The sequence below is a fragment of the Eucalyptus grandis genome, chromosome 3 (assembly GCF_016545825.1).
Source record: "Eucalyptus grandis isolate ANBG69807.140 chromosome 3, ASM1654582v1, whole genome shotgun sequence".
Lineage (NCBI taxonomy): Eukaryota > Viridiplantae > Streptophyta > Magnoliopsida > Myrtales > Myrtaceae > Eucalyptus > Eucalyptus grandis.
This window is the reverse complement of record NC_052614.1, coordinates 31,934,343-31,950,519: the sequence shown is the minus strand read 5'-3', so window position 1 is coordinate 31,950,519 and position 16,177 is coordinate 31,934,343. Positions and strand designations below refer to the sequence as shown.

The 16,177-nt window shown below is 38.9% G+C and overlaps 2 protein-coding genes across 6 annotated transcripts; both read left to right on the top strand.

The window, feature by feature from the left end:
* The first annotated feature begins 661 nt into the window (after positions 1-661).
* LOC104437193 lies at positions 662-5,069 on the top strand. Of its 3 annotated transcripts, none has more exons than XM_039310174.1 (6): positions 662-876; positions 1,143-1,243; positions 2,937-3,014; positions 3,147-3,218; positions 3,336-3,433; positions 3,978-5,069. In XM_039310174.1, the coding sequence occupies exons 1-6, from the start codon at positions 853-855 to the stop codon at positions 4,535-4,537; spliced, it is 933 nt and encodes a 310-aa protein (XP_039166108.1). In that variant the 5' UTR covers positions 662-852; the 3' UTR covers positions 4,538-5,069. The 3 variants fall into 3 exon arrangements, with proteins under 3 accessions (XP_039166108.1, XP_039166109.1, XP_039166110.1); XM_039310175.1 differs by lacking the exon at positions 662-876 and adding an exon at positions 2,820-2,834; XM_039310176.1 differs by lacking the exons at positions 662-876; positions 1,143-1,243 and adding an exon at positions 1,251-2,142.
* Positions 5,070-7,350: 2,281 nt separating this feature from the next.
* LOC104437192 (arginine decarboxylase) lies at positions 7,351-11,004 on the top strand. Of its 3 annotated transcripts, XR_005549035.1 has the most exons (4): positions 7,351-7,567; positions 7,915-8,637; positions 8,884-10,188; positions 10,309-11,004. XR_005549035.1 is itself a non-coding variant. In XM_010050086.3 (3 exons), the coding sequence occupies exons 1-3, from the start codon at positions 7,383-7,385 to the stop codon at positions 9,901-9,903; spliced, it is 1,818 nt and encodes a 605-aa protein (XP_010048388.2). In that variant the 5' UTR covers positions 7,351-7,382; the 3' UTR covers positions 9,904-11,004. The 3 variants fall into 3 exon arrangements, 2 of the variants coding, with proteins under 2 accessions (XP_010048388.2, XP_039164097.1); XM_010050086.3 differs by having other exon boundaries at positions 8,025-8,637; positions 8,884-11,004; XM_039308163.1 differs by having other exon boundaries at positions 8,884-11,004.
* Positions 11,005-16,177: the final 5,173 nt, after the last annotated feature.

The following is a 16,177-nucleotide window of genomic DNA, read 5'->3' as shown; positions in this document are numbered from 1 at the left end:
ATTTTGTGTTTTTTTCCCTAAAGAGGGCAATTTTTTATAAAAAAATTTCCTGAAAGATCTAATATTCCATTGATAACAAAATGGCTCAAGCACTTTTCTTAAAAAAAAAGAAACGAAGAGAAAAGAAAAGAATTGACGTTTATGCCAAATGGGAAGAAAGAAAAAGATAAAGAAGAATTGGAAAATTTAAAATAAGGGCATAAAATGAATTTTGCTTTAAATAAGGCCATAGAATGATCATGTCATCTTAAAGAAGGGTTTAGCCTCATAGATTGAGCAATGACATTTTCTTCCTTTATTTCTTTCTTTTTATATGGCCCATGCCCAGTCTAATGTGATGGTTGCCCGTCGACAATGAAAAAAGGCTAGGCAAGGCCAAACTTGAAAGCTAAAGGCAAAGGGTGGCCTTGTCTAGACAATCCTCGCTAGCCATAAGTAACGTCACCCTTCGCCAAATTCAAATAGGTGAGGTTGTTATTTGAAATTGAGATTAAAATTGTCTTAGGACGAAAATGCTTTTCATCGATTGGAATATTCATCCGACTGCCAAGGCAATGCTCTTGTTTGAAAAGTTCACGTCTACTTTTAAGTTTTTTTTTTTTTTTTTTGAAATAAATTTATTTCAGGTTTTTATTTAAGAAAATAAAGATTCTTCAAATCCTTATTAGGAATTTTCGGAGAAGAACCAACGCCGATTAAAGTTGCGCTTGGGAAGTTGTCCTGTCCGCGATCGCCTTTGTTCTGTGCAGAAGACTGCGCAGCGCCACCATCCATCTCCATTCCGGCGCCTTCGTCTCTCTCTCTCTGGCGGTTGCTTTCGCAAATTTCGGGTTTCCGCCCATCGTCTTCAAGATGAGCATCAACCAATTCGCTATGGTGAGATCCTTCTCTCTTTCTCATGTTGGGTTCTCCAATTCGATTCTCGGTTACATCTTTTTGGGTCGGTTTGGTTCGGTCTCCTTTTGGTCGAGCGCGGTCGAGATCGTGAATTGTCGGTCTTTGCTCGAACTGGGTCGTGGGCAACTGGGCAACTCGAGCAGCCGATCGTTGCCCTCAAATTTCTGAACTTTTTTCGACTTTCTCTACCACCCGGAAGAGGGTCTCAGCTTTGAAGTTGCAATGACTTTGACGGCTCGTGGCAGGTGGAGGAATTGGCTTCCCTGGTGAAGGACAACTTTCCCTGCAAGCATCTTGTTCTCTCTGTGGAGGAGGGTTTGGTGAATTTCCTTCAGGACGACTCCAGGTATCTCGCGATTCCTGACTCCTAAAGTCGTGTGATTGATTGCGAGTGCAGACTTCACATTGCTGCTTTTGTGCGTCGTGAAGTCAGAGTCAGAGATTGGCGAGTACTTTTTGCATGTCTTCGTCGGTTAAAGAAATTCCCTTTTGTCTGATATACTGGAGTGGGAAGTTGAAGAGGAGAGAAAGGTATATTTGGACTTGTCATCGGAGTACCGAACAGGAACCTGGAAGAAGTAAAGTTTAGCTAACTTTCGCAAAGAATTGGCATTGATAGGAGAAGAAAGGGTATGTGAGCTTTGGCGAGTTAAAAGTCTAGGTGTATTTTGAGGAGCCATAGATCGCTGTGCAGGAGCTTGAACCTTTCATCCAGTTTCTTTAGAACCAATTGATCTAAGAAAAACCGTCAATCACTCCCAGCAGTTGCTTTCAATGTGTATATAGATTCAAGAACTGACCTGCTTTTGTGTACAGCTAGCTAGTAGACGTTAACTTGTTTATGGAAAATGAAGACTGCTTATCCACGGCAAATTCTCCTCTTACACATTTACCAAAAGAAGACTACGACACATACACTTTTACAATTGTTTCTGTGGCTTGGGGTAACAACGAAGCAGGATAGGAGCATTGATTGGTCCCCCAATCTATGCTTTGCTTGCAATTTTTACCCATCCCAAACTTGCAAGTAGGTTGCACACCTCAGCAATTGTTAAAACTGGTGGTCAGTGACGTTTTCTGTAGCCTTAGCTAAGAAATTTCTAGGTTTTGTGGTAGTCCCAGGGATGATTAGTTAGTCAAAGGAAAAGATGAGGCGGCCCTGTTAAAGAGAACATTCATGAGTCCGTGATATGGAAGGTGCAAGGTAGCGATTTGAAAAGTAGGAAATTTTCTTCAGGAACCAAGGTATTATTCTTTATGATTATGAAGGATATGGCGATTCTAGTGCTATTTACCTTATATAATGCTTCTTCCAATATGGAATTTTCCAGTTCCATGAAAGTTAAGTTTGAAACTAGAAATAGATGGTGGAGTCTGAGCTTTCTCATTTTCTGACTAATTAATAAATTCTTGAGGATGGATTGATATGAGAGTCACTTGATACGTAATTCGATAGGATTTTACATCCAATTTCAAGGTCAAATCTTGAGTCAATGCCATGAAAATTCCCTGAGATATTGAATATCTCTTGGCATGCGAGTAAGCTGATTCTGCTATGAATTGACCAAGTTGATATGCCTATAGATTTTGTCAAACTAGAGTTGACAAGGTCAACTGGGTCAGGTTTTTGTGGGCTTGTACCATCTCCAAGATGAATGTACTTGGAGCCTTTTCCCAGTTGCATTATTTGATCCCGCTTGACGAATGTGTTTCTTAAATCACTGGCTTGGGGAACTAGAAACGTTTTATTATATTTAAACTATATTGTATGTACAATCATAATTGTAGTTGCCACAAATACATCTATGCCTCTAAGAGCAGGGAAGACATCTTGTCCACTTTTTTCTCATTGCTTTATCATATTTTTCTGTCTCTTGTCATGTGTTGGGAACTCTGCAATAATTGCTATTGATGGTATCAAGATGATGGTGCAGAAGGTTCTTTTTCTCGATGCTGAAGTCCTTTTGTAATACGAATCTTTATGTGAAGTCTTTATGTGCGGATTGTGGGAAAAACTTCTTAGATTACTGTCTTTGCAGTGGAGATGAGATTCTGGAATTGGAACCCATGAACCCCTACAACCGTCTTCTTCTTCATCGGCTGGCTGATATATTTGGGTATCATTCTGGATACACCTTTTGGCATCAATTTTTCACTGTTACCACTTGGTTTTAATTACTTGAAAACATGAGTCATTTTTTATGGCATTTGCCTGTCTTCTTGTCTTTTACCAATTATTACTTGATTAGGTTTGCCCATGAATCAGTGGGCGAAGGAGATGATCGGCATTTGATCTTGGAGCGTTGCCTTGAAACATCAATGTATGTGGAAAGATTGCACATACTGGTTCAGACTTGGCATTGTGGATGTAAATTATTTCTTACATTATTTCAATGCTTATGATCTCACGCAGGATAATGTGTCCTTTTTGATGGCAGACCTTCTATTCTTGTTAGTGATATTTTATGGCAGTCTGATGAACCTCAACCTCCGCCATCATCGTACCAGATACTGAGGAGAAAAGATGCTCCAACTGGTACAGAACTTTGGATATTTGTGCTTGGAGTATTCTTGAGTGATTTGTATCTTGATGTGAGCTCATAATGAAAGGACACTAGTTATTAACTGAGGAGAATGAAAGGGAGTGGTTTTAAGTTTTAGAGAGGGTAAGAATGTGAATTATCATTCCACTTTAGTGGGAGGTGGTCACTCTGCTTTTACCCTCATAAACTTGGAGGAGAGTTTTCGTGTAACCGGAAGATTTCTCATATGCTATCTCATTTTCCATGAAAATTTGGAATTGCGACAAAGCACACTTTGCACCTCGGTCCACATTGTTTCTTTGATGAACTACAAGAGTGCCATTTCAAATTAAATTAAAATCAGAGGGAAAGCCCACTCTCATGGAAAGATGATGTACTGTTTTGTTACCTAGGAAACAGAGTTAGACATTGCAATAAGGTACAAAGTGGAGATTTAAGAACAGATACCATTGAGAGTTCATTGCTTGCTTCCTTTACATCATACCTGATGGCATAGACTTGAATGCCAAGTGATGATTTCTTCTTTTCTTTTTGTAGTGTTGATAACAAATGTCCCATCTTCTCAAGATACATTCAAGGAGAGAGAAGCTGCTTATCTTGCTGCTCGTGAGCGAATTTTTGCCTTTGATTCACAAGAGATGAGAGAACCTGTGACACAGCGACCACGAAATGTTCCTGTAGTGGCCCGTCGTATGATTGCACATGCCCTTGGCCAAAAAATAGGTGCTAATGACCAAGATGCTAGTGTCAAGAATAGCGAGGGGTATGAAGTAGGCACTAACGGATTCATTGTGCCAGAAAATGATAATTATACTCAGGAACCTGACCAGAATATGTCTGAGAAGGCAAAGGGTGAGAACCATGACGTCTGTGCAACTCTAACTGGGAGGAAGGTGCCTAAAGGATCTGTACAGAAATATGCAAATGTCCCCTCATCTCGGAGTGGGAGAGGGGAAAATGTTGCCAACAAGGAGTACTTGAAGAAAGAGCATATAGGAGCTGCAAAGAGGATGTTTGCTCAAGCACTGGGAAGAAGCTCGGTGAGAGATGGGTTACATTCAAAAGGCGCTGAGTCAAATCAATCCAGTAGTACTTAGCAGTCACCAAGTACTTCATTGCTGGATCCAATCAGTTGTCCCTGTTTATGCTGTATCCTTCAGCCGCATGGGAGCTCTCTGAGTTTCAGTTTGGCCCAATAACTGGTTTATGAGTATACTCTGGTAATAGCCAACATACTTGTGGGGGAAGCACGGGACATGACAATTGCACAGATGGGCTCCTCACTATTTGGGTACTCTCTGCCACAGCTTGGCTGGTGATGAAATGTTATATCATGAGGAGGGATATGGTAACATTTGAATGGTTAATGGGTTTTGACTCAAGGAATGAGGAGATGACGCTGGATGAAATCTGGTGCTTCAACATTTGCTAATCTGGAATCAGATGGACTTTGGACCACTCCAAGTATGGACGAGTAGTCTAATATGATATTTATAAGTTCATGCATTTAATTATCTGTTGGTTATCATTGATTTTATGTACTAAACCTGATCTGGATGGTGACGATTTATGAATATTTTGGTTCTCTTTTGCAAAGTCCATGAGTATCATGATTGGACGATTTTGAGATCTTGACGGAAGTGACTTTCAATGTTCTGGAGGATAAGGGACAGTGAACTTTCACATCCTTAGAGATTGTTTCAAGACATTATAATGGCCTAGGCTGATTACTCTAACATCTCCTCTATCGACCCAATAAAAAAAAAAAAAAAAAAAATACTCTGTAGAAAAAGAGATGTAGAAGCATTTCTAATGCAGAAGCTCCTCATTCCTCGCCATCTTCTGTCCATGAAGATTCTGATGATGGCAAGCTCTAGGTAGTAAGAAAGATACACGTTATGCTATAGTTTCGTCTCTAGTCCGGTTCACTCAATCAGCAGATTTGGTGATTTTATCGTGATAACATGTTAGTCCATCTCTCTGCTTGTGATCAGTTAATTGTGCTTTGTTAGCACTCTCATTTGTGTTTTGCTGAAAGAAGCGTTAGTCCATCTCTTGCTTGTGATCAGTTAATTGCACTTTGTTAACACTCACTTGTGTTTGCTGAAAGAAGTTTTGCACTTCATAATCCTTTGATATGGCATGGAAACATTCTTAGTTTTATCATGAAAGCATTACGAGTCTGCGATTATATCGAAAAATGTTTTACTTCCTGTTCAGTGTCTATGTTTTTGCGGGTGCCTGGTTTAATTAGTGCTTTGAGAGTTCATATAGATGAACACGTATTGGTGACTCCGATTATTCAGTGGTTGTTTGTACTGTGAGTCTAGAATTGTGACAGTCAAGTTCTTCGTTAGTAACCCTCGAGAGTTGCTGATTTGGTCTAGATTCTATGGCAAAGCATTGTCATGAGATCACCCCAACAATTACTTGGGCGCAGCAGGACAAGAAAACTGCTATCATTTGATAGGATTAGTCACATTCCTTAAAAGGGTCAACGCCCGAAATCATGAAGGAAGCGTTTACTCTTTCCAGATTAGTCTCGTCGTAGAAAAAAGATTGCAATGTCAAGTGGATCTTAGCATGAGGTACTATATGTCATCCTAACTCTTGGGTTCGCACTGAAAGTACGTATTTCAGTTGTGTTCTTGTTGGTTTCATGAGTAGCTCCTGCAGATTATCTGTCAATGAGACTATAGTCATCTGTACAGAGGGAACTCTATGGCGATTGAGATTGACTAGTTCGATGTTTCTGTAATTCGGGCGGATAAGGAACCTTTATCCCCCCTGATGCAACCGATCGTTGCTACTAGTTGGGTACATGGATGGAAAAAGCACGTATTGTGTTCGTCCTTATCGGACACGAGATTGCAGGCACAATCATGGTTTCCTGAGGCCGCCCCTACACGCCGCATGAGCTTTCGTGGGCATGTGCCCTACGGCTGCAACCTGCGGAGCATGCACGACGAATTCGAGCCTCTGTCGGGTTTATCATCGAGACGATAAGAGACCGCTTGCTGTCTGTGTTTTTCCATGTGCTTTCCGTCCTAGTTTGCGAAGTGGCTCTGAGGCTTACGTGATCAGATTTTGGACTTCGGTTTTACGCTTCCGGTTCATAGAAGCGTGGGAGTAGTTCTGAAGGAAATAACATGGTGCACCCTGATTTTTCAAACAATTCTCTCTGAATCCTACCTAAAGAAACTAGACCGTACCTTACAAAGAAGTAGGCTAAAAAAAAAAAAAAGGCATAATGACATACATTATCCCTAAATATTGATTTAACGTACAATGCTGAATTTTTATATTTATTCAATATGATCCTGAACTTTTGATATATTAACAATTTAGTCTTTGAATTATATGAAAATATTTAATATAGCTATTCTATAAACTCAAGTTTAGAGACAATATTGAACGTTTTATATAATTTTAAATTGAACTAAAAATATCCAGAAATTACATTTAGGGATGTGAAAAACATCGAACTTGCTGGTTCAGTCCATTTTCTGGTGAGTGTTGACTCAACTCCTAATTCTTAAACATGGAATCGGCGTCTGGACAGTTTAAACCGAATTGAACCTAGTATATTTACTCTTTTTTAATTTCTTCATAAAAATAAAAGTGACCTATTTTCATTTCTTCATAATAGAAGATATCAAGTAGTGGGAAAGAAAGTCCTTAGTTTCAATTGGACTCTTTGGATAAATGATCTCAAGCAAAGCGTGCTATCTAAATTTTGATTTATTTACATGGTTTAATAAATTTAAAATTTATGAATAATTTTGTAAATGTAATTAAAAAATTTTTTCATCTATCAAATGAAAAATTAAAAATTTTTCTTTTTTAGCCAAAGCCTTTTTCTCAGATCATTTATCTTCCGTTTTGAAGAAAGAATCATGGGCAGGAAAGCAATGAAGGAACAACAAGAATCTCTCTCCTCTCATGGCGTTTCCATCCGCCTCCTCCGCCCCGCTTCATGCTCAAGGCCCGGCGCTGCCGTTCTCTTCTTCCTCATCCTCTTCCGTCCTCATCAATGGCAGACCGACGTCTCGCGTCTCTTGCGGTCCCCGGCGCCGCCCCTCCGAGCCCGGCCTTTGCCACGGTCGCTCTCCTTCCCCACTCGCTCCGTAAGTGTTTTGTCTTAATTCCCTCCCCAATTCTCTCCGCTTCCTCTGCATCCGCCTCGCTTGTCACTCGCGCTTCCTGCTCCTCTGTTCTCACAACCATCTCGCACGTCCTGAATTGTAATGCCACTAATTGGGTTCTTGCTCGCTTTGCCATCTCAACTTGACCCAGTAGTGTATGGAGCAGAGTCTCTTCACTTGACATTGATTCTTGTATGTATCTAACTTGCTTTCCCATCGAACCCTTCAATTCTTGGCGATGTTAACGTGATTCTTATGAGAAAATTGCGAGAGAACCTGGTCTCTTGAATGACGGTAGGACATATCGTATATGGCCTTGTTCATTACAGACTCTTGCCGGCGTTCCTTGGTCTCCCTTCTCCTTATCCTCTGACTCATTGGGTTTTCCCGCATTACTTGGAGTTCACGCGTCCGATGTCGCCTCTTCATTGTTGCCTAGGTGCCAAATTGTCGCCAAGCTACATCAAGTTGATCCTTTTCAACACAAGGTACAGGAAAGAAGCGAGATTGAGCCCAAGAAAACCAAAGTTAAGATTGGGGTCGTGGATAATCTGGTGACGGATGGTCCCCTTGTTTTGAGCTCTTCAAGGCTTGAGGGAAATAGTGCTCCCCCTCCCCCTCCTCTGGTTAGTGCGTTGAAGGCTGCAGCCGAACAGAATGTTGCGAGCTTCCATTTTCCTGGACATAACAGAGGCCGTGCCGCTCCATCTTCGTTGGCTGGGGTTATTGGCATCGACCCTTTTCGTCATGATTTGCCTGAGCTTCCTGAGCTGGACAACCTCTTCTGTCCAGAGGGCCCCATCTTAGATGCACAGAAGCAAGCAGCTGAGCTGTTTGGATCATCAGAAACGTGGTTTCTTGTCGGGGGTACTACATGTGGTATCCACGCTGCAATCATGGCTACTTGTTCCCCTGGGGACACTCTCATTCTCCCTCGAAATTCTCATTTGTCAGCAACCTCTGCCATGGTGTTGTCTGGTGTGGTACCAAAATACATCATGCCTGAATATAATTCTGAGTGGGGCATTGCCGGCAGCATCGATGTTGCACAGGCAAGCGAATTTCAGACAGTTTATGCTTCCTGCATATTCTTATCATGTTTTAGCATGTATTGTTTCTCCATTGTCATTTCTCTTGTCAATTTGAAGCGGGGGACCTCTATTCACAGGCAAATGCAAATGAACTTCCATTAGCAACCATAAGAAGAATATGTCACTTTGCATGCAAATATACAGTATACAGAAGTTTAACATTGCTCTGGCATTTCTTTAAGTAACTTAAAACGCTTCTTCTTGCAGTTAGAGAAAGCATTGAGTGATTTGGAAAGTGAAGGTAGAAAAGCTGCGGCAGTTTTTGTCACTTCCCCTACTTATGAGGGTGTATGCAGTAACATATACGAGCTTTCCCAGCTGAGTCACTCTCATGGAATTCCGCTGATTGTTGATGAGGCTCATGGTGCACATCTTGGATTTCATAGTCAGCTGCCAGCTTCAGCCCTCCAGCAAGGAGCCGATATCTCTGTTCAGTCTACACACAAAGTTTTATGCTCCCTCACTCAGTCATCCATGCTGCACATGGCGGGGAATATCGTAGATAGAGAGAGAATATGTAAATGTCTTCAAACGCTTATGAGCACCAGTCCTAGTTATTTGCTTTTGGCATCCTTGGATGCTGCCAGAGCTCAGTTGAGTGAAAACCCAGGAGCCATATTCCACAGATCAATTGATTTGGCAGTTATGGCAAAGGAATTGCTAGAAGAAGTGCCAGGTGTTACTCTACTCGACTCTTCAAGCTTCCCCAACTGTAGCGCCATGGACCCTCTGCGCCTTACGGTTGGATTCTGGCAGCTGGGTATGTCTGGTTATGAAGCAGATGAGATTCTAGATAGGGATCATGGGATTGTCTGCGAACTTGTTGGGTCCCGATATATGACTTTCACTCTAAATCTTGGAACCCACAAAGAACATATTCAGAGGCTAGTCTCTGGAATAAAGCACCTATCTGCAGCATCAGCTGTCAAGAGCTTTGAAGGTACAGTGAATAATGGAGATTTGGGTCCCTTTGTTGACATAGAGATGGCAATGAGTCCTAGAGATGCATTCTTTATGAGCAAAAGGAAAGCAGGCATCGAAGAGTGTCCTGGAAAAATCTGTGGAGAGTTGATATGTCCATATCCACCAGGCATTCCACTACTGATCCCTGGAGAGATCATTACGGAGCAAGCTTTGGACTATTTGAAGCAAGTTAAGAAAGATGGAACGCTGATAACTGGAGCCTCTGATCCTTTGCTCTCTTCATTAATTGTTTGCAATAAGTAAATTTTGAGCTTAAGTAGAAATAGCCTCGCTTCTCTCAATTTTAGCAAAATTCGAGGCTGGGCGGCAATACTCACTTCTCTAGATTCAAGCAATTAGTATTGGCCTAGGGCAAGTTTCGGTGGTTGTCAGGTGCATCAGAGTCTGCATTTAGGACTTCATTTTGAAGAAATTATCTGAATGAAAAATGGGGATTCTTCTCAAGGTCCAATTGTTGACCAGTAAAATGCTTGAGCGATCTCTTCTTGTCTCATAGACAGCTTGAAGGTTCAGACATCTGTGAAAACAGTGAGCTCCACATTCTCCTAGGATTTGTCAACATATTCTTAGTAATTCGGTACATTGACCAGATGATATGTATATACAGATTTTTCTCGATAGATATTTAACATTTTGTCCATGCCACAGAGCTCAAGGCAGGGGTGGCCCTTCTGGTGCATCTGAATTCACATTCCCTGCCAATCCAGCAGAGAAGCTTGCCTTCATTTTTTCCCAATCAGTCCTCTTGCCTTTGTGCATCGTTATTGGCATTGGTTGACACTTAAACAATGTGACTCTTCCAGGTCTTGGCGTCAATCATATGAAGAAAAGAAAAACAAAGATAGCAATTTTTTTAAGATTCACTGGTAAGTGAATTATGCTAGCAGTCAATGACTACATACCACATACCCTTATCATCGGTATTAAAGTGCCGAGCATTACATTCTTTAAGATTGCACACATGGTTTCCTTTTATTCTGGTGGTTGCACATGAAAACAGCTACACCACATGAGGAGAGACATGCCAGCATCTGTCTATGAGTTATAACTTGATCATATTAACTGAAATATGACAGGGTAGTGATGATCAGTCCAGGTCCTGTCGTCTAGCGTTGGCACTTCCTAGTTCTTGAAAGGTCTTGTCCTTAAATATCGTCACAAGATGTTAGTTATGATGGACCATATCAATTGCAATTTACATCTCCTGTAGTAAGCCCATTGGTAAACACACTATAGAAGCACTCGGGTGGTGTCATCTGAATTTGTTGGTCCATTTCTCTGCTTGTACTTTGTAATATCTCCACCGTAGTGGGAAATTGCACTACATGCGTTTGAATCTGTTAATTGTGCTTCATTGACCATCACTTGCAAAAGTGTTATCTGTGATTAGTTCTTATCGCTGTTTGCTGAAAGAGACCTATGCCCTTTGGACCGTAAATACGTAATAAAGACGTCCATGTATGGAAAAAGTAGTATAAGTATGAAATCGTCTTGAAAATGCTTGTACTATCTGTTTAGCATATGCTTTTTGGTCCAAGTACTTCAGGTTTACTCTTTGAGAGTTCATATAAATATTAGAATGTCTTGGAATATATAATCTAGATCTAGAATACTTCTAGTCAATCCATTGACATTCTAGTTTCAGCGGCTCTTTTCGCGTGGATCAGGCTCGAACCTCAAGGGACGCTGAATTGGTTGAGAACCTATACAAAAGCAATATCACGGGATTAGCCGTATAATTACTCAATTCAGTTGGGATGGGATGACTGTTTTGAATGGACAGGATAAGTCAAGTGCTTTAAAGAGCTTGCTAATTAACATCACAATGAAATGTCCTATTTCATCCGAACTCGAGTTTGCACTGAGAGTACCATACTTGAGTTCATGGTGATGAGAATGGCTTGTGTGAGTTAGTTCTCAAGCAGTGAAATCTTCTATACAGAGACAACTTTGTTGTAATAGGGATTTGGAATCAGTTGATGATCTTGTAATTGGGTCTTGGGGCTGCGCTTTGACATCGGTGATCCCCCTTTTCTTTTGCCTTATTAATGTTATCGCATTGTCGCTGATAAGGCTGTATGTATAAGATTTTCTTATTGAAACGGCACCGAGAAGCGAACCGTCATTGGGACGAAATCACATCATTTCAGGCAGAACAATGCTGATTCATGACGAAATTAACAGGGGAAAATGCAATTACAATATGCCAGATCTTTGCAGTATCCGGTGGCGTTATTGCCGTACTTCTGAGTGCACTGATGCTTGCACTGCAACAAGGTGCACTCCGGTTGCGCAGGGCCAACCTGCTGGGTACATGATTTTGCCCTCACCATCGTCACCTTATCGCCTGCATCCCAAGAAGCAGAAGGAGACGCAAAAGTCAAACTTCATTTAGTGAAAGTCAAGAGATCTGGCAAAAGAAAAAGAACAATCTTTTGGAGCGATTCTGATTTACCAAAGCTAATTAGGAGGAAGAGGAAGAGGAAAGATACGCTGAATCTATTCATGTTTTGGATCTTTTGAAGGATACTGTGGATGCTGCAAGTTTTAAGCATGTGCAGTGCAGCGATATATGCCTGGCTGGTGGCCTTTGTGAGTTTATATAGATCATTCATTCTCACCATATGAGGCAAAATTTTTATTAGCCATCATCAATTTTCAATCTAGGAAATAATCAGGTGTGCAACTTAGGTACGCAATCTTGGTACGCAATCTTGAATTAGTGGTCATGCCTTAATTGATAGATTTTTTTACAACTGTTATAGCATGTGGTTTTGAGTCATCATTACCGAGCTATTATATATAAGAAAATGTTGTATTTCGCCACTATATATTGGTCATGACATATTTGCTTATATTTGCAAGAAAAAACAAAAATTCCAGATTTAAGTTCACATGAGAAAAAAAAAAGGCGCACAAATAATTCTTTGTAGAAAATGAAAAAAAATCAATAAAGAAAGAGGGTGTTGCTCGAAATGAATAAAATTGTCACGAAGATGATGAAATTTATTTATCATTGTCATTACTAGCGAAAAAAAGGCGCATAACATATAATGTATATGTAAAAATGGGAATTTTTTATTTGAAGAAAAAAGAAAGAGTCTTGAGTTAATTAGAAAAAAAAAATGAAATTCTTGTAAACGGTGAAGATTTAATTTAAGGTAACAATGTACGAAAGTTATATGTGCATATATATATATATATTGCCTCTTTTAGATCACCAACTTGAATATATTCTTATATCAGGTTGAATTCTATTAAAATTTCGCGATAGTAACTTATCTGTTATCTATTATGCAGAAGGCCTAAGGAAAAACTTAATGTGAACGAGAATAGTTTATGACATTTGTGAGTTGCCTGTCATACCAATAATCGACTATATATTCTTTTGACCCTAAACCTCTCTGGATTTACGTGTGCTTTAGAAAATCTAACCTTGAAGATTTCATAGAATTAGCCAACTCACACATATAGGTCCATTTCTACCATACCTCACTAAGATGTTGTATTTCAACCAAATGCATAATGTACCCTTAAAACGCTTTAGGAAGAACTGTTGTATCATAGAATTGGGAATTAGAGTTTTTAGAGGTCTCGTTATTCTATTGAACCTAGACCACCGATCTCCAATCTCTAGGTTAGATTTCCACATAGGAACCTCTTTATTGAGTTAAGGCTTTTAACCCAATTCTCCTAGATGTGTAGTTTACCTGCTCTTTTGACAAACCTTTTATCGGTTGATTTGCAATGTTTTCCTTTGACTTCACAAAGTATAAAGAAATTATTCCATCCAAGAGCACTTGCCATGGTATTTCGTCTATGATAAATGTGTCTAGATTTACCATTATATATCACATTCTGTGTGACATCAAGAAAATTCTTGCATCAATTAATATGCAGGAATTTGAAGGCAATGAATGTCCCAAGTGGTAAATCAAGTTGTTTTTTTAACGTTGTATTAGAGGAAGGTACAAATTGTATTTTTTTTTGTATCCTAGTTTTCAAAGGGAGATTTCATAAGGGTTACATCAATGTATATTTGCTCCTGGGTAAATTATCTAGATTGGTGGTGAACCAATTAATGCCATATTGGTTGTTAATGGAGACTAGTATGTTTTGAGTTTACGTATTTATTAAGTGGTAATTTAAAAATTTACTGAGTTGTAATTCTCCTAGTATTTAGTAATTTTTGTGGAAAAATTTGATAAGTTCAGAATACTTTTCTAATTGATCAGTATTTTAAGTGGGTACTGATTTCATCATTTATGTCCTGATTTACTATATATTTTGGTTACCTAACAAAATGTCTATTTTCAAAACCATATAGTTGAGCTATTAGTCTCGCTTTAATTTTTACACGCACCTCTCCATTTTATACCAAGTGTTTTAAACCCATGCCCTTTGTTCGTGACATTGAACTTAACTAACCACGATTTCATGTTGCATCAACGCTTCTTTTTAACTTTAGCTAATTGATGCTCTCTCTCTCTCTCTCATTTCAATAAAAATATCTCACTTTGGCTGCTCTTGTTAGGCCACTTGTATATCATCTACTCTCATTGGGCCACTTGAAGCTTTTGTAGTGGAATACCTATCATTCTCTTTATGCTTAAACATTTTTTTAGCCCGAGGTGATCATCACTTTAATCTTTGTTATTTGTTCAAGCAAACCAAATGCAGCCAGGTGTGATATATATATTTATATCATCTCATCCGATTTTCATCATGTGTCTTTTAACTCAAAGTCAACACTATTTTAACTTTAGTTAATCAATCTTTTCCCCTTTATAACTCGTGTAGTTACTAAGTACATCCCCTTTTTATTTGGCCGAATGATGGGATCTTCAGAAGTCTTCAAGCATCAAAGTGGGTGTCCCTATCCAACTTTCCCCTTCGATCTTCGTTTCAAATTTTGCGAGTAAAAGTGAGGGTCCTACACCTGTGTTATTAATGCCCCTATCTCAATCTTTTGGCGTTGACAAGGTGAATTATTAGACTCCACTACTTTTTACCAATGGGTTTGTAAGTTTCAAAAATGAGAATTATTAATTTTCTATTTTGTTTATTGTACTTGAAAGTAACTAAAGCTTTGAGTTGCTCAAGTCTTATTCAAGGTAAGTAAAAACTTTAGACTATGAGTTTGGTTGATCTACTTAGTACTCTTGACTTGGTTGATTGACATTTATTAATTTTAATTTTACTTGAATTTGATGGTAAGTGTGAGTACATCTCAATAGTGGTGTGTTGAGATATTTTGATGATTTGACTTGTTTTGATGAGTTTTTACATGCCTTAAAGTTGTTTGATTGATTTCCGTGAGGTATTGCTAGCACGTTGGATTTCTAAAAGTGAAAAATGATGAAATTAGGCTTAAAAATGTTATTTTCGTAATTTTGACTTATCTACTGCTTATATTCACATGTCATTAAACTCACTTCTCGCTTATATCCACGAACTAAGTATAACCACTTAGCGCTTATATCTACCAGTCAAATTTAATCACATACCTATATCCACTTGCCTGTTATACCCATCTGTTTGATTATGGCCATCAACTATTTCTGACCTGATTGCTTGACTGAATCTTTTTACTACATCAATGATAAGAAGAGAAGAAAGGTATGTATGTTAAGTTGGACGTAATCATTTATTTATCGTCGTTGGCATGAGAAATGATAGGATGTAAGCATGTTACTATTTTACTAGTGTGTGTGATTTTTAAAAGGTAAGGTAATTGCATTCTGGGTATTTGTATGAAAGGATGTCATGTACCGGAAGTCAATTCTTGCAAATGAGTGAATTCGTTGATGCAAGGAACATCGTAGGATTACAGTGTTATCATGTGTATTGCTATAATATAATTAAATATGGAAATTATTATGTTACATATTTCTACGCCCTTGTATTAGTGGTGACCATGCCTATGTATCGGAATGCCTCGGAAGTGCTCGGAACGAGAAGTAAAGAATGTAATATTCATATATGTGCAAATATAAATACAAATGGCACACATGTCTATTAATGAATTAATTGACGATAATCATATCTCATAATATGTTATGCCATCCTTACATAATCTTATGCAATGTTGTTATCAATTTCTATCCATATATCATGATAAGAAAGATAATACACTTACTCCTCCTCTCATCATACATGATTATTTTGTAACATTGTTTTGTACTGGGATGAGCGGTAAAGTGGTATTTTACCTTAAAGATTTCAGTTATTGGGCTTTAGCTCACTTCCATATTTTTTTCATGGGTGGATCTCCCACTGCTACTACTTTTGGAGCTCATTTACATTTCTTCAGATGAGATAGAAGCATCTATATCTCACAACAAGCTAGAAAATTAACAAATGACCCTTTTTGAAATCTGGGGGAGGGGATCAAGATCAAGAAGTTATCGAAATTTTTTCTTTAAGAATTTATTTGATTCAGGGAACAAATTCAATTTCTTCATCATCTGATTCGATAAAATATTTTGAATCTATGTCGAATTGGTAGATAATCTCA

Excerpts from the sequence above, each read along its gene's own strand:
- LOC104437192 (XM_039308163.1), top strand. The coding sequence starts at position 7,352 with ATGAAGGAACAACAAGAATCTCTCTCCTCTCATGGCGTTTCCATCCGC. Across the intron at positions 7,568-7,914 it reads TCTCCTTCCCCACTCGCTCC|ACTCTTGCCGGCGTTCCTTG; the intron begins GTAAGTGTTTTG and ends TGTTCATTACAG. Across the intron at positions 8,638-8,883 it reads GCAGCATCGATGTTGCACAG|TTAGAGAAAGCATTGAGTGA; the intron begins GCAAGCGAATTT and ends TTCTTCTTGCAG.
- LOC104437193 (XM_039310174.1), top strand. The coding sequence starts at position 853 with ATGAGCATCAACCAATTCGCTATG. Across the intron at positions 1,244-2,936 it reads TTCCTTCAGGACGACTCCAG|TGGAGATGAGATTCTGGAAT; the intron begins GTATCTCGCGAT and ends CTGTCTTTGCAG. Across the intron at positions 3,219-3,335 it reads CGTTGCCTTGAAACATCAAT|ACCTTCTATTCTTGTTAGTG; the intron begins GTATGTGGAAAG and ends TTTTGATGGCAG.